The following is a 22,468-nucleotide window of genomic DNA, read 5'->3' as shown; positions in this document are numbered from 1 at the left end:
AATTAAATTTCTGTTCAGAAAAAAAAAAAAAAAAAAAAAAAAAGAGAAAGACAAGTGTATATGACTAAGTCCTAGGACCAAAGTATGCGGGTATACGTGTGCATATGTGACTGTGTCTGTGTCTGTGTATATATACATCATAAAAGCCAAAAAAATTTAAAAGAACACACCATAGAAAAGGAAACAATAGTGGAAATGTATACAAACGAGACTTTGAGTTCTAGAATTACTAGGAGGAAAGATGCCTGAGAATAAATTTTAATCCCCTAAGAGCCACTGACACCCTAAGAAACCCAGAGAGAAATCTGAGGCATGCAGATACGTCAGAACATGAAAGGCATATGTGAATATGGGTGTCATACTTGAGACTGGAATTGCAATTCTAGGAACCAAGAAAAATGTTTTCAAGAATTTCTGGGGGAAGGTAATTTGTTCAGGTAAAAAAAAAAAAAAAAAAGATTAGGCCAATTGCTTTTGAATTCCTAACTAACATAGATCATACTGAAGACTCCCGGAGATGCTGACACGGAGAACGCACGGATTTATCACCGTCTGGGGCTCCCCTGGGCAGAGGCACCCTGCGGTGTGGACTGAGGGGCTCACATCACGTGCTGAGCTGAGCGTGGAACAGGAGGCAGCCCATTTGGGAGCAAGGGTGGCAGTAAGAAAATAAACCACAAGACTGGAATGTGGCCCTCAATGGCTCTTTCTCTAAATTCTGGAAAGTTGTTTTTTTTTGAGAGAGTGCCCTCAAGAACCAGGGCGGGGTGGGGGGTTGTGAGGGAGGCGCAGAGGGAAAGGGAGAGAGAGAATCTTAAGCAGTCTCCATGCCCAGCCAGGAGCCCCACGTGGGGCTCAAACCCACAACCCTGAGATCATGACCTGAGCCTAAACCAAGAGAGTCAAAGTCTTAACCAACTGAGTCACCCAGGCGCCCCTTGAAAAGATTTCTTAATCCGTCCTGATTCCTGACCTTGAGCACTCCCCTTGTAGTGCTTGTGGGGGGGAGAGGTGAGGAGGAGGCATTTTCCAATCCAGGGCAGAACGGCAGGGGCCCAGGCCCTCGATCCAGCTGGACGTATGATAGGAACCCACTAAGAGCCACCCAAGGTCATCCTCAGGGAAGGAAGCAAAGCAAAACGGAGTGATTTCTGCCATCATTGTCACTGGCAAAAAAAAACCCAAACCATGCCTTAGCAGAGAAAAAACACACAACAGCAAAAGGAAGAAAAGAAGTACTTTCTTAAGAAAGAGCTGATGAGTTTTTCTGAGCAACTTGGTGAAAATATGAGTAAAGCAACAGAATAGTGGCCTCTCTTTTTTTCTGTCCCTGGTAGCATCAGACAGGAGTGAGCGCACAGTGCGTGAGTCTTCTTCATGCTCAGGTCGGCTTAGGTCGGGAACCTCACAGGATGAAAGCTGTTCTTGGAAGACACTCTGGACAGCCTCTGCAAGAGATCTAAGGTGTCAAGAGTCATTGACAGGGATTAGCTCTTAAGTGTTTTGTTGGTAATTGGCAAATAAGGACAAAAATCCGTGCTATGCACAGCAGCGAGTGAGCCAAGCCGGTTCTTCTTCATGAACATTCTTCTGACAATGAGGAGTACCGTACAGTTGCTGAGATTTGACACTTGGAACCCGGGGTGGAGGGATGAGCAACGGCCTAGAGAAGAAGCAGGGAAAACAAGCAGCTTGTCGGGGTGACAGGAGACTCAGAAAGAACAGAGGGGGTCCAACAGTCATAACGAAGCTCAAGAGCACCCCAAATTCTGGAGGTCAAGCCAGAGGGCGGGGCAGGAGCACTCCACTGTGGTCAGAGAAGATGAGTAGAGAGGACTTCAGAGGAGAGGGAACTGGGGGGGGGGAGAGAAATGGGTGGTCACAGACAGGACCGATGGGACAAATTGAGGCCAGCATCTAATTTCTGGTTATAACTTGGGCTCTGCAAACAGGCTGGAAATCCCTTGAGCTGTGAGAGAGCACCGTGTAACAGGTACAATCTACTTTGAGATCATTCAATTAATAACTGTGATTGAGGTCAGGGAACAGAACTCTGGGTATTGTGAGTGGTAGTACAGAAACGAGGTTAGAGGGGGAAATGCTGACAGCTTGACTGGTCTTCACTTAACATTCCCGTCGGACAACAGAGGAAGGAACAGCAAAGAAATCTGGAAACAGAAGTTGTGTTTGTTACACTCTACTAGCTCTATGTCCTGAGGAAAAGAACTCGGATTTTTTTGGGGGGGGAACGGGTGTGCTATTATTTTGTCATTTTGTAAGAAGAGGACAATAATAAGAATGTAAGTGCCTTTAAAAGCCCTGAGGGCTGAACAGGTAATGTGCATTCCAAGATTTTGCAAAATTGATCTCTTAAGCATAACAGACACAGGACTGAGATAAGAACAAAAAAATGTAAACATCTGACACAGGAAATGCAAATAGTTAGGATGTGAACTATCACTTAGCGAAAGTCTCCAGTGCGCAGGTGCCACGCTATGCTTTGAAATCATTCGCATTTATTCTACATTAATACCTTGAAACTTGAGTCTTACTAGCTCAATTATATAGATGAGGCTCAGAAAGGTTAAGCAAATGGCCTGAGATTTTCAGTGAGCTAAGTAACCAAGTAATACTTTGTGCAACAGTTTCCTCAACTGTTCACTGGAAAACTCTTCTAGAAACAATAGAAAAATAAATGGACAATAGCCTTGAATTTCACAAATTTTGAGCATTTCGTGGGTCTTACAAAAATTCTGCTGGGGACACAGAACAGTCTTGACCTCAATGAAAGGGCAACAAGTAAATTTTAAATCTAATCTGTCCCAGGACTCTAATGCCATAACCTTGGAAATGTTTCTAAGAAAAAAAAATTTAAGTGAATTCTTTTCTTGATGATATCTCACCTTACAAATAAAAAAAAATGCACTCACTGATGAGTAAACTGAGTCAATTTCTATTGCTTTTTGATGATCTTTTAGGAATAAATAATAAAAGCCCTTGTTTAGTTACCCAAAGGAGCGATGTCCAGCTCCTTAGAGTAAAAAGTGATTTCGCTGTCTCAAAACACAATCTCGGTCCCTTAATCCTGCCTCTTTTGATCTCAAAAGGTGGTAACATTCAGTTCAGAGATCACTCATCTGTAAATTGCATCACATTATCTCCGAGTTATTTAAGAAGCAAGCTCTGTTTGGTTTCAGGCATTTGAACCTGCTAAAGGCAAGAAGAAGGGTTTGCCACATAGTTCCAAAGGTCTTCCTCTTAACGCAGCCGTCAGAGAAAGCAAAATGATTGAACCCATTGGGAACCAGTACGTCGTAGCCAGGCCAGTGTATTCTGCAAATGCTTTCGGGGAAGAACATAAGAAGAAACAGAGATATCATAAGACCTTCCTGGATCATCTCAAAGTGTGTTGCAGGTAAGATATTTTTTAAGGTACTGGTATGAGGAATAAGAGAAGCACTTTCTTCAAATTTTCCAAGCTCTCCTTTCTGGCTTTAGCCCATCGCCTTCAGCAGCTTCTTATCTTTCGTTTCCAAACCTACTCCCTGCCAGAGCTGGAAGGGGAATCTCTAAAATGAACACTATCTCAGCTCTCAACACAATCTCTCCATATCCGAGCACTCAGAAATTAGGGTGGAGGAAAGTTCTCAACTGAAATGTTGTAAAATCCAAGCTGAAGATGACAGATAAGCTCTACTATAGCTAAAGAAACGCAGCATTTTTCTGAAAGAAAGAAAGAAAGAAAGAAAGAAAGAAAGAAAGAAAGAAAAGAAAAGAAAAGAAAAGAAAAGAAAAGAAAAGAAAAGAAAAGAAAAGAAAAGAAAAGAAAAGAAAAGAAAATCCTTTGGTGATGACCAGGGGAGCAGTCAATCTGGGTAAGGAGGCGAGTGTTAGTGGGAAAGGTGGGGTGGTTCATTATGAAGATAGTATCATCTTTACAAATTTTCCACTACAATTAGGTGCCAAAGTTACAACTGGATATGAATTAACTAAGCATGGCTTTCAATGTTTTCAGCTGTTCCTCACAGAAGGCCAAGAAGATTGCCCTGTCTTTGTTCCCCATAGCATCTTGGTTACCAGCCTACCAGATAAAGGAATGGCTACTCAGTGACATTGTTTCTGGGATCAGCACAGGGCTGGTAGCTGTACTACAAGGTAACTTTTTTTAATTGAGAGGTAATTGATATGTCAGAGAATTCATCCTTTCCAAGTATAAAATTCAGTGTTCTTTGATATATTCCCAAGGTTGTACAACCATCACCATTGTCCCAAGGTTGTGCAACCATCACCATTATCTAATTCCAGAACATTTTAACCACCAGCACCATTCTCAAACCCTCCTGTCCATTTGGAGTCACTTTCCATTACATCCAACCATCTCCCTGGCAATGAATTTCTGTCTCTATTGATTTGCCAATTCTGGGCATTTCATATAAAACAGAATCACAGAATATGTGGTGCTTTGTGTCTGGTTTCTTCCACGTGACACCAGGTTTTCAAGGTTCATCCATGTTGTAGCATGTGAGGGTAATTTGCCTCTTTGCATGATGGCTAATATTCTACGGTATGGATAGACCACACTTCATCCATCAATGGACATTTGGGTTGTTAACATTTTGTGGCTATTAGGAGTAATGTTGTTATGAACGCTTGTGTACAAGTTCTCGTGTGAACCTAGGTTTCAGTTCTCGTGAGTATATACCTAGGAGTGTGATTGCTGTCACATGGTAACCCACTAGCGACATACAAGGGTTCAAATTTTTCCACATCCTTGTGACCACTTGTTATTATCTGCCTTCCTTATTTTGGCCATCCTTGTGAGTCTGAAATAGTATCTCATTGTGGTTTTGATTTTGATTTCCCTGATGACTAATAATGTTGAACATCTTTTCATGTGCTCACTGGCTATTTGTATATCCGTGGAAAAATGGATCTTTTGCACATTTTAAAATTAAGTTCTTTTTCTTGTTGAGTTGCAAGGGTTCTTTATATATTCTGGATACTAGACCCTTATCCAAGATACAATTTGCAAATCATTTCTCCCCTTCTGTGGGTCATCATTTCACTTTCTTGATAGTAACCTTTGAAGCACATGTTGTAACATTTTGACGGAGCTCAATTTATCTGTGTTTAATTTGGTTGCTTAGGCTGTAGGTGTCTGTTCTAAGAAACCATTGCCTAATCAGAGGTCACAAAGACTTACACGTATGTTTTCTTCTAAAAGTTTTATAGTTTTAGCTCCCGCATTTACATCTTTGATCTATTTGAGTTAATAGAGTAAATGATTTTTAAGGTACAATCTGAAACACTGGAAGAACTTAATGAGGACTTTTGTGATTCCCCTTGCATGAAATAAGGACCCTGATGCTTCTGTATTTACAGGTTTAGCATTTGCTCTACTGGTCACCGTCCCCCCAAGCTATGGATTATATGCAGCCTTTTTCCCAGTTCTAGTCTACTTTTTCTTGGGCACTTCTAAACACATATCTGTGGGTAAGTGAATTTGTGGGCTAATTAATGCTCACATGGCTTTTTCTTTATTAACTCCATTTGCCACACGCTGAATCGATTCTAATTGTGCATAATCCAGGACAGCAGTCACAGTTTCTTGTAAGAATTGGGACTGGGGGGTGGGGGGAGTGGAGAAGGAGGGCAGAACAGCTGGCAGTCTTTTTATCCGCTACATTATGGTTGAAAGACACCTGAGCTTTAGGGACCCCTATATTGACTACAGTGCATTCTCTGTTAATTAGGTCCATTTCCGGTTCTGAGTATGATGGTGGGAGCAGTTGTTGCGAAATTAAGCCCATCGGAGAGTACAACCACTGTGGAAATCTCTAACAGCTCAATAAGTAATGATTCCTCAACAGACGAGTATAAGGTGATGGTGGCTGCCACGGTCACAGTCCTTTCCGGAATCATTCAGGTGAGCGTTTTCTCGTGCAATCGGCCCTCCCCGGGCTGCTTGTCCTCACTGGTACACATCTTTCTCTTCTGTCTCCTTCCTGCCACCCCTCCTCCTCTTCCCTTGGCTTTCATTCCTTTCTCAGTAGCCCGTGGGAAAGGAGAAGGGCCCCTCCCCCCAACCCGAAGTGAAGGAGCAGGTCCACATTGCAAAGATGAGTGAATGCAGGTCTAGAGAGAAGGGAAAATGGGGAGAGAGAGGCCCCAGTGGTGAGGAGTGAAATACCTAATTTAAGTAATAGTGACACTGGCATCGTTGGAACTTTTTTCTTTCTGATTCCTCAGGGGCTGTAATTGAGTTGGAGGGATTTGGGGTTGAGCACTTTGAACTGGCCATACCAAAGATTTCAGGAAAGCTGAAAAGGATTCTGGAGGGGCTAAAGCCTCCCTCCCAAACCACACCCCGGCTCCGTTGCTGAATAGTGGATAGTGAAAGTGGCATGGATTCTTCAAGATGTTGGCTGAGTCTCTGATTAGTAATATTATTGGTTAAGACCAGTCCTTAAAGAAAGAGAAAGTGAGTTTAAACAAGGACATTAGTGGTGTACCCAACTGGCAGACAACATGGCCGGTTCTTTTCTGAATCTAGCACCTTTGCATGTCCACAGCTCCGGCTGCTTCCAGAGACACAAATGGAAAGGCAATCCAGGGATCCAAGGGAAGGAGAATCTGTCTGTGCACTTTACTGCAAAATACCGAGGCTTTGGGGGAACGAACAACTTTGGCCCCTGGTTAAAACCGAGCACTTTGGAGGCTCCGTACACAGTTGTGTACTTCTTTTTAGTATATATATTTTTTAATTTATTTATTTGACAGGAAGAGAGACAGCCAGTGAGGGAGGGAACACAAGCAGGGAGAGTGGGAGAGGAAGAAGCAGGCTCCCAGGGAGCAGAGAGCCCGATGCGGGGCTTGATCCCAGCACTCTGGATAGGGCAGATGCTTAACGACTGAGCCACCCAGGCGGCCCCGCAGTTGTGTACTTCTTATGAAAGTCAGGCAACTTGTTTGAGGGCGTAAGAGTGGATGCCCACCATGAATGCCGCAGCAGCAGGCAAGCCACTTAAAATACCATGGGAAAATTTATGAGGGCTGATGCTGGACAGGATTCTGCTAGGAAAGGTATATGGGTGAATCTTCTAAAGATACGGCCCCTTAAAAAGGGGTGGGTGGAGGAAGAAGCCTGGTACTTCTCAGCATGTACCAGACGTACATGCTCTGTGAATACTCTGTGACATTCCCCCTTGGGGGTAGGATGGGGGAGGAGGGAGAGGGAGGAACCCCGAACCCGAAGTGCTCCGGGAGGCAAGGACACCTGCTTCTTCATTTACATAGAGGCTAAACCTTTACATTTTGAATCATTTCCGATGCTGGTTCTCTAGTGGCTGAGGGGCACCTGTGACCTACACTACCAAAGGCCTTTGCCCTTCTCTTTCTAGTTGCTCATGGGGGTCCTGCGGTTCGGATTCGTGGTGATCTATCTATCGGAATCCCTCATCAGCGGCTTCACCACAGCTGCGGCCGTGCATGTCCTGGTTTCTCAGCTCAAATTCATGCTTCAGCTGACGGTCCCAGCATACAGTGATCCATTTTCAATTTTCAAAGTAAGTAGTCCTTTTGCCTCAAAAATAGTGAAATACATGAAATGTACTATCCTGTTTCTGGGAGAGCGTTCCTTCCGTGCCTTCGACGTGGGGCTTCCAGACAACTCCCAAGAAACCAACAGGTTGTGAAATTTAGTCACATTAAGAAAAAATTAGTGGCCAAGGGAAGAGCACTGAATATCAAACCACATCTACCATTACACTAACATGAAAACCACAAATCAAGTACCACGTCTCTGAGATTCGACTCTTGAGTGTTACTTAAAAGAAAAAAAAAATCTAAGTTCATTATTAAAGTCTTTAATATTTTGTCCCACGATTTAAAAATGTCCTCAAAATCTTATTTTGAAAGAAATGTGCTGAGTGATAATGTTTCACTATGTTTAAAAAGTAGGTCTTGTTCTTTTCAAAATGGAGGTTCTTTGGACTCTTTTACACGTCCCCGTTTAAAAGGAAAAGGAAATTAGCCAATATGTAGATAGGACAGTGTGAGTAGCACTTCTGACTTGGAGCTCTCTCTTTTTGTCTTGCTGAGTCTAGCTAAAGGTTTTCCTGTTTTATTTATCTTTTCCCCAAATCAGCTCTTAGCTCTGCTGATCTTTCCTATTGTCCTTTTAGTCTCGCTTTCATGCATTTCCACCCTGATCTTTGTTGTCTCCTTCCTTTTATGAGCTTCGGGCTTATTGGTGCTTCTATCAAGACAGTCGTCAGGAGCTGAGACAGAGTTTGCTCCATATCGGAACCAACACTCCCTCACTCCCATCCAGGGCTCGTCTACAAGTGGAGTGTTCGAGGAGCAATTTGGGATCTAGTTTGGGCTTGCTTGGGCTCTCTGGATCCCACGGATATGGAATCCAACTGGCTTCAAAAATTAAGATCACGCACAATGCACCATTAGCCAGGAACCGAGTTTCCAAAAGTGTCCCAGACAGTTAACTAAGAAATGTGAAGGGTCTTAACCTTAAGAAGAAAAAAAAAAAAAAAAGCCCAGGAATGAAGGGGGTACAAGCTAAGAAAACTATTGGGGAGCAGAGGTTATTCCCTGGATACAACAATGATGCTGATTATAAAATAATGGCCCATAAGACCTAAGAGCAGACGAGACCAGTTGTAAAAATGTGAAAAGTATCCAGGGAATTTTGACACCAGCCAGAGATTCCCAGCAAAAATGCCCCAAGCATTCCTATAGCAGTGTGGTGCCGACGCTGTGCTAACTTACCCTTCTCGTATCCCCATGCTAGTGGCTACAATTACTCATTCATGGTTAACGTGGGCAGAACAGAGAATCACCCTTCCATCCACGCCAGTCCTTCTTGCCTCAATGTTTTTTTAATCTGTTTGGAAATAATCGAATATTACATCCAAATTATACGTCGATACAGCACTTGGGAAAGAAACAAAACAAATGAACAAATACACAAAAAGCAGAATTGGAACCTATAAATACAGAGAACAAGCTGATGGTTGCCAGAGGGGTGGGGGGTGGGGGTTTGGGCCAAGTAGGTGCAGAGAGCGGGGGATACAGTCCAGTTATAGAATGAATAAGTCCCGGGAATGAAGGCCCAGCGTAGGGATATAGTCAATGACATTGTAACAGAGATGCTGAATCACTCTATTGTACACCAGAAACGGATGCTGTGTGTCAACTATACTCAAATTTTTAAAAAGGTCATAAAAAATAAAAATAAGAAAAGATTCTTAAAAAGGAAGAAAAAATATAGCACTTGGCTGTTTTTCACTTTTATAATTTTAGGTACTGAACTCCGTATTCACACAATTAGAGAAGACTAATATTGCAGACCTTGTGACCTCCTTGATTATCCTACTGATTGTATTTGTGGTGAAAGAAATGAATCAGCGCTACAAAGCCAAACTCCCAGTGCCCATCCCAATTGAACTCATCATGGTAACTGATCGTCTTAAGACTTTCTTTCCTCATTCATTAGTCTCCTGTTTTTATGTAGAAAACCTTCAGGAGGTTTTAGTGGGGCAGAAGCCACCTCTACAGTTTCTGGGTGTCAAATTTAGTATGGTTTTTCTCTTCGTTCTGAATTCATGGCTTCCTTTTGTGATTTGGGGTTCATTCTCTCCGTGCGAGACGAGGACGGCGCAGAGCAAAGCCTCAGAGAGGCCGGCAGGCGCATCAGAGCTGCGGGTCTTCCCTCTGGTGGCTCGGAAGAATTGCCTCAGGACTTTTTTAAAGCAGCAGAGCCTGAGCTAGAGATTCTGATCTAAGAAGACTGTGAGTTCTCTCTCCTCTTTCTAACTTGGGCAATTTGAAACTTTGCAGACTGTGATCGCAACTGGCGTATCCTATGGTTTTGACTTCAAAAACAGGTTTGACGTGGCTGTGGTTGGGGAGATGAACAGAGGGTAAGTGTGTCTTTTATGGGGCATCTCCAAGCACTGACTAGAGAGGGAGCAGTCAGTTGGGAGGACTGCCAGCCAAAAGGTGTTCATCCAGAGCAGAAACGTCCCTCCCTGAGGAAGGTGCCAGAAAGGCTCTGCAGTTCTTAATATCAGAAAGTCAGTCCTGGTGGAAGAACTCACAAACCAGTTGAGCAGGGATTCACACGCAGGGAAGAATGGAGCAAAGTAAAAGAACAAAAAAATAGGCAAATTAAATCTGCTTCTCATACAAAGGAACCAAATGAAACCAGATTTCCTTGTCCATAGATTACTATAAACAATAGGCAGTTGGAGGTGACTAGAGCCAAGTTCTGACAGTTCAAAAGAGACACAGAAGGAATACCTGTAGCCCATGGCTTGAGCCATCCCGATAGGCACACTCTGTCCTTTCTCGTGATCCAATTCAAAACAAGGCCAGAGCAACACTGAACCCTGTGGAAGGATGGCAGGCCCAGTTCATACAAGGACTTTGAAAATGCATTGATTGCATTGCCTTTATTGGATTGAGAAGAGAGATCCAGTTTTGTGCTTTCTTCTCTCTGCCCTCTGACCAGAGCATCAGTTTCCTCTGATTTGCTTACCAAGGACAGGTTGTGTTCCTGTTTAAAACCAACCAACCAACAAAACACAAACAAAAGACCGATCTCCCTCCCCACGTGCTTAAGGAGTGTTGGAGAATTCCAGGAATCAGCATTTATATGCATTGTTGACTTTAAAATAACCAGTTTTTTTAAAAAAGCAAATGTATGCAAAAACTATTTTTAGCACCAGACATTCATTTGTTACACTTAATGAGCCTCGAGCACTGCTTTTCATTTAAAAGATTTTTAAGTAGCAATTAAACTGAAACTGAAGGCTATTTCTGGGGTTTCTCTCCACCCTGCAACTTACGAGTGATTAAACTTTATTGAAAAGTCTTAGATATAAACTACCTAGACTGATAGACATAGATAGGTAGATACAAAATTAAAGAGGATCTTGCTAGAAAGGATTTTGGAAATAAAACATAAACGAGGTCATTGAGTTACAATCTTCACGACTTTTCTTAGTAAATAAATCTTGAATGTCAACGGACCTCCCTCCACAGTGTTTGTGGGGCGGGGGAAGGAGTAACTCAAATTTATTAATCATTACACTAGACAGAGAGGCCGGGTAGCCTGGTAAGCCCGCTCAGCTGCTCTAGAGGCAGAGTGCCTAGGATTAACTTCTGAGTCACTTCTTGATTGGGGGCAAATAACTAAATTCTATGCCTCCATGTCCTTGGCTGTAAAAATGAGGCTAAAAATAGTAGCTATCACATTGGATTCTTGTAAAGATTAAGTGTGTTCATACGTGTGACGCGCATGCTTAAGAGTCTGTCCGACAGTGAGCGTTCACACTGCTTGATTACCAATTTAGCATCTAAATGAGGTACTAAGCTCTTTACATGCTTTTTCCACTCCAGTTTTTTCTGGATGATGATTGGGCATTTTATTTATTTTTTGTTAAGATTGTATTTACTTATTTGAGAGAGAGAGTGCGTGCATACGAGAGAGAGCACATGAGCAGGGGGAGGGGCAGAGAGAGGGGAGAAGCAGACTCCCCGCTGAGCAGGGAGCTTGACATGGGGCTCGATCCCAGAGCCCTGGGATCATGACCTGTGGCGAAGCCACACGCTTTACTGACTGAGCCACCCAGGTGCCCTGAGTGGGCATTTTAAATTTCTGATATCATCAATAGAATATAACTGAAAAATAATGATTATTACCTATCGCTCATCTGCTGTTAAGAAGTATGACAACTTGGAAGTGATTTTGTGGTCACACACGGGCTGAGGGAGAGTGATCACGGAAACAGTCAAGGAGCCATGGAGGATATACTCAGATTCCAGGGGGGTCCTATAATAATAGCTCGTAGGCACTTCATACTCCACAGTGTGTAAATAGTATTGATGTTCATTATTTTATTTGACCCCCCCCCCTCACAAAAATTATGAAGAAAAGAAAACAAGTGTTACTATTCTCCCTTTACGAATGAGGAAACTGGCCCGGGGAGGGGAAAGCAGCAGAGCCAGGAAATGAATGTTTCCAGCCTGTAAACCTCCATCATAGCACTCCGTCTCTGGTATTTAGAGGCTAGGACAAAAGAATAACAGGCTGCTAGTTACTGTGGCATAAAAAGCAAATTTCAATTGTATCATCAACTCGGGATTTATTTTTGAAAAAACAGTATTCCAGGCTAACGTCCTGGTTCATGGTAGCTGCAGAATGCCCAGATACCTCATGATACTTCTTCAAAATTAAGGCTGTAAATATATGAACATGCATATTCATAGAACACGACCAGCAATTAAGAAAGAGTCGAATGGACTCACCTTCAATAAAATTTGGGTCAGAAACACACACTGACAGGAAGGAACTGAGCATTTCAGTCAAGGGATGTAGACACGGAGATACTTGTACCTTTTGTAACACAGCTGGCAAATATCATTTGACTGTTCTAAATTCATGAGGTACAAACACAGAAGGGTCCTCCCTGAATTGAATGTGTCCCTTGACGCTGTGTGACTGTAAATGCCCTTCCCTGTCAGCACCACAGTTGCTGGCCCCGCAGTACTGAGGAACCCAGGGCAGAGTCCAAGGCCCATCTGTTTGCTGAGGGTTTTTCATGGAAGGTATTGTTATCGATGGTGGGAAGACTTTCTCGCTTCCCTTGGCTTTAATTGTGCTTGCTCAAAGACCTTCATCCATGGTAACTATTGGAACGATTGTGGGTGATGCTTTTCAATCCAGTATAACAATACAAGTGGGACCTAAGACATTTTGCATGCAGCTTATGGGGATATAAGTGTACATTATAATGGGCTATACCAGCAAAATACCAGATGCTCTGCTCTCATGGGACTGGATTTCCATTCTTGTACCAAACGCAGGCAGCACTGCTTTTCAACAATAAGATAACAGATTCCAAAGTTTGCAGTGGTGCTAAATTCTTGCTGGTCACTCTTCAAAGTGAGACCAAACTCAGCCTAGACTGCATTCACTCATTGATTTGCCCAACAATTATTGACTACCTGATATACCCCATGAAGAATGCTTGATCTTGGTCATAGAACAATGAAGTCCCAGTCCCTGCTCTGTGTCTGGGCAGAGAGTTGCAGGGCAGGGGGGGTAAGGAAGGGAGGCATCCAGGGCTAGAGAAGCACAGAGAATCTCACCTAACCCTGACCATGGTGGTGAGAGAAGACTTTCTGGAAGGAGGGATGGGGATGAGGGGAATGGTTCAGGCAGAAGGAACAGCAAATTAGAAGCTTCCAAGGGGAGAGCACAGATGATGCCTTGGAGAAACAAACAGACAAACAAACGAAAGCTTGGTATGGCTGGAGCATAAATTCTGGGAAATGATAGTGACTGAGCAGGAGTGGGGGTGGGGAAGGGATAGACTGGGGCCTTGCTAAGAAATATGGGCTTTTCCTGAGGGCAAGTGAATGCTGTCGAAGGTTTATTAGAGGTTGGTGACGTTCAAACTCGCTCCATTTCCTTTTCAGATTTCACACTCCCATGGCACCCGACATGCAGATTTTCCAAGAGACCATTGGGGACAGCTTCAGCATTGCGGTCGTTGGCTTTGCGGTGGCCTTCTCCGTGGCCAGCGTCTATTCCCTCAAATACGATTATCCAATCGATGGCAATCAAGTAAGTTTACAATCTGTGCTGGGTCCCATTAGGCAACTTTAAGTAATATTTTGCGGACATCGTACCACCAGTGCCATTTCTAAAAAGGATTCCTCTTTGTTCTCTTGCCAGGAGTTAATAGCCTTAGGATTGAGTAACATACTCAGTGGATCATTCAAAGGCTTTGCTGGGAGTACCGCCCTCTCCAGATCGGGGGTTCAGGAGAGCACTGGGGGCAAAACACAGGTAGTCGCGGGTCTCTACTGCGAGGGCCGTCCTGGCATGGGGACTGGACCAGCGACTCCGAGCCGGGGTCCGGGCGCAGGGGGCGGGACCGATTTTGCAATGAGAATCTTTTCGTCTTTACAGATCGCTGGGATTCTTTCCGCTAGCATCGTGCTGATTGTCATCTTAGCCCTTGGATTTCTTCTGGAACCACTACAAAAGGTAATGCTCGTCTCTCTTTGGATTCTCGTTCTCTCTCTCTCTCTCTGCTTCGGGTAATGATGAATCAAGGAGCCTGGTTCTTCCACTCTGGAAGCACAAACTAAACAGGAAAATGAGGGAACTGCAAATTCTCCAGTACTCGTCCTAGCCAATAGTCTGGGGCCAAAAATCTTTATTTTTCCCCCGGCAGCATTTTATGAATGCTAGGAATGCAAGTGTCCCCACTCCGTTGTCTGCTCCACTCTCCGCACGTTCGTTAAGCCCCGAAAATAATTAATGTTTAGACGGAAACACTTAGGCGCTGCAGCTTCAATGTGGATTGACGGAAGCAAAGATTTCCTTAAAGGTTGAGGTCATCAGGGACTCTATCGAGTTCAGAGAGTGGTGCTACCAGCCACACAACCCATTCTTACAGACCCACCCTGCAGCTCCCCGAGTTTGGTAGGACTCCAAGACCAGCACTGTCAGATGGCAGGATGCGGGTTCGTGCCATGCACAGACCTCACGCCATCACCCCCTTGCTCCTTGGTCCATCTCTCCTGACCTGTGATTTTTGAGGGTTTGGGTTCATGCTTTGAAAACGGCTGCAGCACCCAGATTAAATAAATAACAGCAGACCCTGGGGCGGGGGGAGGATCTCTAGGAAACCAGACAATGGTAACTACCTTGTTCTTTGTGGAGGTGATGTAATTTTGAGGTGCTCCACCGAGCCCTGGCTCTCAAGTCCTGGGGATCTACTTCTAATCCGGGCTCTGCCTCTTCTTCTGTGTGTGCTTTTAGGCATATTGCTCCACCTCTCTGAACCTCACATTCTCCATTTGTAAAAATAGGGAGGGAAACAGCACCTGCCTCACAGAGTCGCTGCGAAAGCTAAATGAAATATTGCACGTGAAGGACTTAGCCCAGGGCCTGGCACGGGACAAGCACTTAAGATATGTAGCCACTAGTATTAATATTATTATTGTATCGTTATTATTCTACAAACATTATATTACACTTCTCACTACGAAGGACATAGAGATAGGACACAAGCCCACAGCGTTTCTTGGTTGATATCTTCTGATATTTTTCCTTGTTGGTTGGTAGCTGGAAAGTGAATCTGGTCTCAGGTTTCTAGACTACCAGCGTGGTCATCCCAAAGAGCCTCACTGACCAAATCTGTCTTCGAGCAATGCAGGGTATTCTTTGCCGAGAACATGCATTCTCCAGAGGCTAACCTACTGATTTCCAAAGGAATAGCATCGAAGGAATCCTGAAGTCACCACCAAAGAAATAGAAGAATGTCTCTCTCAGTAAAAATAAGTGCCCATGCAATCCCCTGTTAGAGAATCCTGCCCTATCGTGCTTCTCCCCAGGGGTATACTTGGGCTGTACATCGCCCATGCTGAGTTGGAGAACCTCAAGAAGAAATTGCTAGTTAAAATCCTCTCTCTTACAAATAAAGCACACCTGGAGACATTGTCTGCTACGTGAGTCAAAGCTCCTTTGACAAAGGACCCATGTGATGAGTTGTATTGTATCTACAATATCTGTTTGACCGAAATAGCTGGTTTGCTTCTCTTTATCATGTGAACCATGCAAAATAACCCACAATAATAGCTCATAGCTAATGATAAATGTCTCCTGAGTGCTGATTAAGCATCAGCAGTTCTCAGCATTTTAAAAAAGATTTTATGTATTTATTTATTTGAGAGAGAGAGAGAGAGCATGAGCGGGAGAGGCAGAGGGAGAGGGAAAGAGAATCTCAAGCAGACTCCCTGCTGAGCATGGAGCCCGATGTGGGGCTCGATCCCAGGACCTTGAGATCATGACCTGAGCTGAAACCAAGAGTCAGACGCTTAACCCACGGTGCCACCCAGGCATTCCAGTTCTTAGCATTTTATATCTATTCAATCCTTTACATCAACTGCAGTATGGTGACCTGGTTCGTGATAAAAATTATCCCTCTTTTCCTTTCTATGGCTTCCCAGTGCTCTGTAATCTCTACTTTTTAAAGGGCTCTCTTGTGTCTATATTGCAATGAAAATTTTTAAAAATTGTTGCTCCGTGGACTACTGACCAGGTGAGAAAAAAATGCCTAATGGAAAGAGAAGGGGTATAGGCCTCTTCTGCAGGCGGCACCTGACATGCTTTATACTCAAAGTCCCCAACGGAGGAGGCAACGCGTACAGAGTCCTCACCCAGCCACCATGGTGCGGACATCTTCCGTTAGCTGTAGTGCGTGATCAGCACCAGGACAGGGACACAGGTGCGGTACTGTCAACTAGATAACAGAATCTACTCAGTCCTCAGCAGTTTGTAGCTGGCGTTCATGTGTGAATCATTGTTTAACCAGTTAACCATTGCTTCACTGGGAATTTCCTTTTCAGTGTCACACTCAGCCCGGAGTCTGCTTGAGATTCTCCCTCCCTTACCCCCCACCCAACTCACACGTATGCACTCTCTCTCTCAAATAAATAAATAAATAACACCTTTTTAAAAAAAATGGTTGAATGCTGATCAACGTCAAAGGTCTGAATTATGATTCTGAGTATCCCAAGCTCCCCAAGCTTTTTTATTTTTTTTTTTAAACAAAGAGCAACCCCTTCTCCCCACCTCTAATAAATAAACACACATTAGACTGTCTCTGATCGAGAAAAATTTATTTCAGGCATCAGTCTTAACATCTGCCTGTCTCTGTCCCAAGGTACAGGCCAGTAAGCGCTTTCCTCTACCCATAGCCTGGCACTGTCACCACGGTGAGGACAAACGGGTCAGAGTCCCAGGTCTGGTGTGTCTTGCATGCACTATACACCGGAAAAAGGGTGTGTTCTGGGATAGGCTTTGAGGCCCTTTAAAGGACAAACTTATCTATAACCTTCACCTTTGCTGCTGTATGACTTATTTGATTATCTCTAAGTACATCTGCTGCTTATGTTTTTTGCAGTCTGTCCTGGCGGCTTTAGCACTTGGGAACTTGAAAGGAATGCTGATGCAGTTCACGGAGATACGAAGACTGTGGCGAAAGGATAAATATGATTGTGTGAGTAGAAGCAGCAATATTTGAGAGACAGAGAAATCAGGACAACATGCTAATGCTGATGTGAAATGCATATTCATATTGTAAATCAAGTGAAATTTTGTCTCTATATTATCTATTCAAATAATCTGAGTTTATTTCATTTGCTATTTTTTAAAAGATTTGTTTGTTTGAAAGAGAGAGAGTGCATGTGCTTGTGCATGCATGGGGGGAGGGGTAAAGAGAGAGGGAGAGAGAGAATCTCGGGCAGACTCCAGGCTGAGTGGGGAACCCGACTGGGGGCTTGCGGGCTCGATCTCACAACCGTGATATCCCCATTTGGAGCAGGGACCAAGAGTCCGAGACTTAACTAACGGCGCCCCTTCATTTGCTATTTTTAAACTGCATACTCGAACGATCCTTCTCTGGAATTTTAATTTAAAAGAATGAGCCACTTGCAAGTAGGAGATGCTCCATGAAACACTAGAAGGGTATGGTAGCTTCTGTTCTTCATTACATCAGTTGTTCATTTCCAGAGAATCTGTGACGAATTTAAATTCTGAACATTCCTTTTGGAAATACGCTATAAAGGTTCCCCTTGCTCAAGACATGCCTTGCTATGAGACGCAGAGTCCATAATTTTATCAGGATCAAAGTCTGGGGCATAAAAAGGTTGTTAACATATCCTATGGTACTTAATAAGCATTAAGCAATCAGCTATACTTGGTTTTCTTTTGTTCCCGATAGGTAATTGTTGGGGATTTTAATACCCTTTTGACATGCGAGAATTCTTATACGGATAGTAGCCATTTATAAAATCAGCAGACCAGTAAGAAATCAGTATAAGCCCTGCCAATTAATTTGCTGATTTCAACCAACAGCTGCTGGTCCTGCCTTTGTAACTGAGCCAAACAGACTCAGGTATTTCCTTAACTGGGTCAGGGATGGGATTAGAAATGGACACACTGTCTTTGGACTTGCTTGTGTTTCTGGGGCTCTGAACTTGAGCCAGCAGAAATGACCTCTCGAAGGCACCCAGGTGGTTCAGTCGGTTAAGTGTCTGCCTTCAGCTCAGGTCATGATCGTGGGGTCCTGGGATCGAGCCCCGCATCCGGCTCCCTGTTCAGAGGTGAGTCGGCTTCTCCCTCTGCCCCTTCTCCCCCCATGTTCTCTCTCTGTCTCTCTCAAATAAATAAATAAAAATCGTTAATTAAAAAAAATGACCTCTCGAGGCAGGTCCCTTGTCCTGTACACTTCCAACCTCTGATTTGATTCTAGAAGTTCATGCTTCCTCAAAGCTCTGGACCTCAGACACTGTAGTTGAGTAGAGTGAATTGTAGTGCATGTGTCTCCTTCTTTTTACAGCTAATTTGGATCATGACCTTCATCTTTGCCATTGTCCTGGGACTTGGTTTAGGCCTGGCAGCTGGCGTGGCGTTTCAGCTCCTGACCATTGTGTTCAGGACCCAATTGTGAGTGTTCATCGTGCTGCCTCCTTGCCGACTTGGACCCGCCTGTGGGAAGGGACAAAACTTGTCACTGATTGAGGGGAAATTGGTTTAGTCAACAGGCATGCATATCCATCGAGACTGGCCATTCTGTTCTTCCTCATGTTGCTCTCCTCAAGGACTGAAGGGCCATAGAATGTCCTGACCTCAGAGCCTCAGCCCAGGTCCCACCAGCTACTGGTCTGTTCCCTGCTTTGCCACCAATTCAGAGAAATCATATCAACTGCGGAGTCTGGAAACTAGAAGTCATTATCCTCTGAGCAGATGTAATGTCTTTGCCATAGACTTGCCAGACAAGGAAGTGGGTTCCAGAGAAGACTGTGGGATTCTCCATGTCTAGTGGAGGGCTGTTCCTCTTTATGGGTTGCTAGACTGTACTCCCATCGAAAAACAGGGGCACTAGAGAACTTCTCAGAGGCCCCTGTGATCCGAAAAGTCCACAAAAACTAGTTAGCATTCTTGATTCTTAACATTCAGTCCAAACATCTTCCTGATTCTTAAATCTCTGCCATATAGTGTCACCACCATGTGGTCACTCAGCCTATGTTGGATGACATGGTGTGACAGGGAAATAGGCTTCTTGGTGGCTCAGGAGTTCTAGAACAGAACAGGAGTTCTGGGGTGGTTCAAGTTAATCGCTGGCTGATGGAACACATTCATGTTGAAATGTTCCTGCCCTGATTCATTTATGTTTTCATTCATTTCTCGGGGACCCATCAATCATAGAGACAGACTGAGTGGCTGTAGGCAAAACACTGTGCTTCTCCAGGCCCTCATCTGTACAACTGGGTGACCGTATTGATTTCACTGAATAACTGGGACATTCGGAACCCAAATAGCAAAAGCCTATGGGAGCACTTTGTAAGCTGGAAGGTGGTAAATGGGAGGCGCTGTTTCTAGGCTGTTCTAGGAGGGGTGGGGGGATAGGTAAAATGAGGTGTTTGTCCCCCCCAGGGTGTCTAATGGCATGATGATTCCCCAGCCCTTTACATTTTGAAAGTGAGCCTGCTCATAGTCTTGATAAGCTAGGGAAAGTCAGTGTTAGCCTCACGGGCCTAACAAACACGCACGAGTGATTCACTTGGTGTCGATTTTCCCTGCAGTCCAAAATGCAGCACTCTGGCTAACGTGGGAAGGAGCAACATCTACAAGAATAAGAAAGATTACTCAGATGTAAGGAAGATCTGTTTTTTACTTTGACTTGCTGAAAGATATTAATATGAGTCCAGTGGGCTCGTCTCATATTACTTCTCTGCCTTACAGATGTACGAGCTGGAAGGGGTGAAGATCTTCAGGTGTCCAGCCCCCATCTACTTTGCAAACATTCATTTCTTTAAACAGAAAATTATTGATGCTGTAAGGTTTGAAGTTGTTACTTTTTTTTTTTTTGTAATTTCACTGAATATTTAGGAATGAAATGTTTGCTCTGTAACCAGAGGGTGATTGATTTCATGCATGTTGAAGCTGCATTGTGTCAGTGTTTTTCTGTCCCGTGTTCCAGAGCAGGTGAAACTACCTTATAAGGGGTCTATTAATATGTTGGGAAATAAGGCCCTTTGGATGAGTTTCAATAGTCACTTTTTAAAAAGATTTTATTTATTTATTTGACAGAGAGAGTGAGAGCACAAGCAGGGGGAACAGCAGAGGGAGAGGGAGATGCAGGCTCCCCAATGAGCAGAGAGCCTGATGCAGGACTCGATCCCAGGACCCTGGGATCATGACCTGAACCAAAGGCAGACGCTTAACCATCTGAGCCACCCAGGCCCTCCCCGAATTACCTTTTATCAAATTCTGCTGTAGAGTGAAAGGGCTTACCACAAGATTTGGGGCTGCTGGGATTTTTTTTAGCAGAGAGTATCCTACAGATTTTCTTTGGGCGTCAACTTTAGACACAGCAAGACAGTACTTACTATTTGACTCTCATTGAATATATTCAGGATAGCAAATGAATATTTGGAATGTGATTGAAAATGAATAAATATAACATTAATGAATACTTAACACCAAAGAACAGCTGAGTGTCTCTGATGGACTGAAGAGAAGATGACAAAGAAGCGGTCTCTAAGGTCAAGAAACAAAAGCTCAGCACTTATCCTCCAACCTGCCTTCCGGCCTGCCCTGTCTTTTGCATACAGCACATGCCTTCGGCCCTAACTTTCATTCTTAGGATAGCATGCATCCAATATTTTTCTACCCAGCTATTTTTTTTTTTCAAAAACGGTCTTATATTGCTTATATGGCTTTACATACTGTGCTTTTCACTTAATCTAGTATCTTCCATCTAACTATATTTTTCTTCCCTCAAGGATTTTTTTTAATTACATAATGTGATTCACCTTACTTAGGACTCTGGAGCGAAATATTGCTTCAGCAAGACCACATTTGTTTTGCAAAGGAGAAAATGAAGGTTGCCCTCAGATCTAATATTAAAATTATAAAACAAAATCATGTAATAATAGATACTATAAAATGCAATCATATGAAGTTTAATAGAATGAAAATGATATAGAAGCAGAGTACTAATTAAATGCCACCATATCCAACAAGTAGAAAGTAAACAAAGTCCCCTCGGAGTCACACGGGCCAAAAACACACAGAGATTTAAGGAGAGTTGAGACCTATTGACGGGTAATTTATGGATGAACCCTGCGTGGCACAGAGGTTTTCGAATGTTGATAAGGGTGTACAGGCTGAGCAGACCAAAGTCGTTGACACAATGCCATCACTGTCGTTGTTGGAACCACTTTTAAATTTTACGACACGTATCTTTATTATATGCCTCAGTCCAGCCTATCCTACTTAAAGTTATTAGAATTCTGCTACAGAATATTCCACAGTGTCATATTCTGCACTCCTGTAAGATAGCAATGGATTTTTCAGGTTGGTTTCAATCCACTACGAATTCTACGCAAGCGCAACAAAGCTTTGAAAAAAATCCGGAAGCTGCAGAAGAAAGGCCTATTGCAAATGACACCAGTAAGTTTCTTTTCTTTTCTTTTTTTTTTTTTTTAATGGGAAAAAGTATATTTTTATATTTATCCACAGGTAAGTTAGTATTTCAATAAGCCCGGATTTCTGGAGACAACAAAGCCTTAGCCCACGCAGACTGTGTATACGTCTGACAATTTGTATGACCAAATTATAGCATTTTGGCAAAAACCTTCTAGGCCTCCTTAGCTTTTCCTAAGGGCCTCTTTTAGTCCTGTGAGATTCCAATTATTTCCTGGGGATGAAACCAGTAAGTTTCTTAACCACATTTCTGGGTATTATAGCTAAAAGCGTATAAAATGTCGTTCAAGGTGTTGGTTCCATTCCTTTACGTGAAATGCCAGATAAACAAGGAATGTCAGGTGTCATTTAGTGTCAGACTTTTAAATGGCATCTTTAACATTTTTGTTGTCCTGGGAAAATGTTGATTCTCCAAAGAGAAGGGCTTGACCTAACTTTGAATCTGAGCTTCAGAAAACTCACTGGTTTGGTTTTTTTTTTTAAAGATTTTATTTATTTATTTGACAGAGATAGAGACAGCCAGCAAGAGAGGAAACACAAGCAGGGGGAGTGGGAGAGGAAGAAGCAGGCTCATAGCAGAGGAGCCTGATGTGGGGCTCGATCCCATAACGCCGGGATCACGCCCTGAGCCGAAGGCAGACGCTTAACGACTGGGCCACCCAGGCGCCCCTCACTGGTTATTTTTGACATAGGCAATGTTTTTCTTGGTCAGAGTTATCATGCATATTTATTGTCTCCTCTTACAGAAAGGATTTATATGTACCAGTGATGGCTTTAAAGATTCTGATGACGAGCTGGACAACAATGAGATAGAGGAACTGGATCAGCCAATCAACACCACCGACCTGCCCTTCCAGATAGACTGGAATGCCGACCTTC

The 22,468-nt window shown here is 43.5% G+C and overlaps 1 protein-coding gene across 1 annotated transcript in view; it reads left to right on the top strand.

Moving 5' to 3' along the window:
• Window positions 1-3,275: 3,275 nt before the first annotated feature.
• Window positions 3,276-22,468, top strand: part of SLC26A3 (solute carrier family 26 member 3) — a 23,964-nt gene continuing 4,771 nt past the window's right edge. Inside the window, 15 exon segments of the mRNA XM_040644398.1 lie at window positions 3,276-3,415; window positions 4,016-4,155; window positions 5,383-5,493; window positions 5,754-5,926; window positions 7,401-7,565; window positions 9,319-9,471; window positions 9,856-9,938; window positions 13,501-13,648; window positions 13,760-14,074; window positions 17,001-17,096; window positions 18,438-18,544; window positions 19,684-19,753; window positions 19,844-19,936; window positions 21,461-21,556; window positions 22,336-22,467. Of these exon segments, the coding sequence (XP_040500332.1) occupies window positions 3,285-3,415; window positions 4,016-4,155; window positions 5,383-5,493; window positions 5,754-5,926; window positions 7,401-7,565; window positions 9,319-9,471; window positions 9,856-9,938; window positions 13,501-13,648; window positions 13,760-14,074; window positions 17,001-17,096; window positions 18,438-18,544; window positions 19,684-19,753; window positions 19,844-19,936; window positions 21,461-21,556; window positions 22,336-22,467 (2,013 nt within the window). The 5' untranslated portion in view covers window positions 3,276-3,284.

Source organism: Ursus maritimus, unplaced genomic scaffold (genome assembly GCF_017311325.1).
Source record: "Ursus maritimus isolate PB19 unplaced genomic scaffold, ASM1731132v1 scaffold_3, whole genome shotgun sequence".
NCBI classification, from domain to species: Eukaryota; Metazoa; Chordata; class Mammalia; order Carnivora; family Ursidae; genus Ursus; species Ursus maritimus.
Note: the sequence above shows the minus strand (reverse complement) of the source record. Positions and strands in the feature narration are given on the sequence as shown.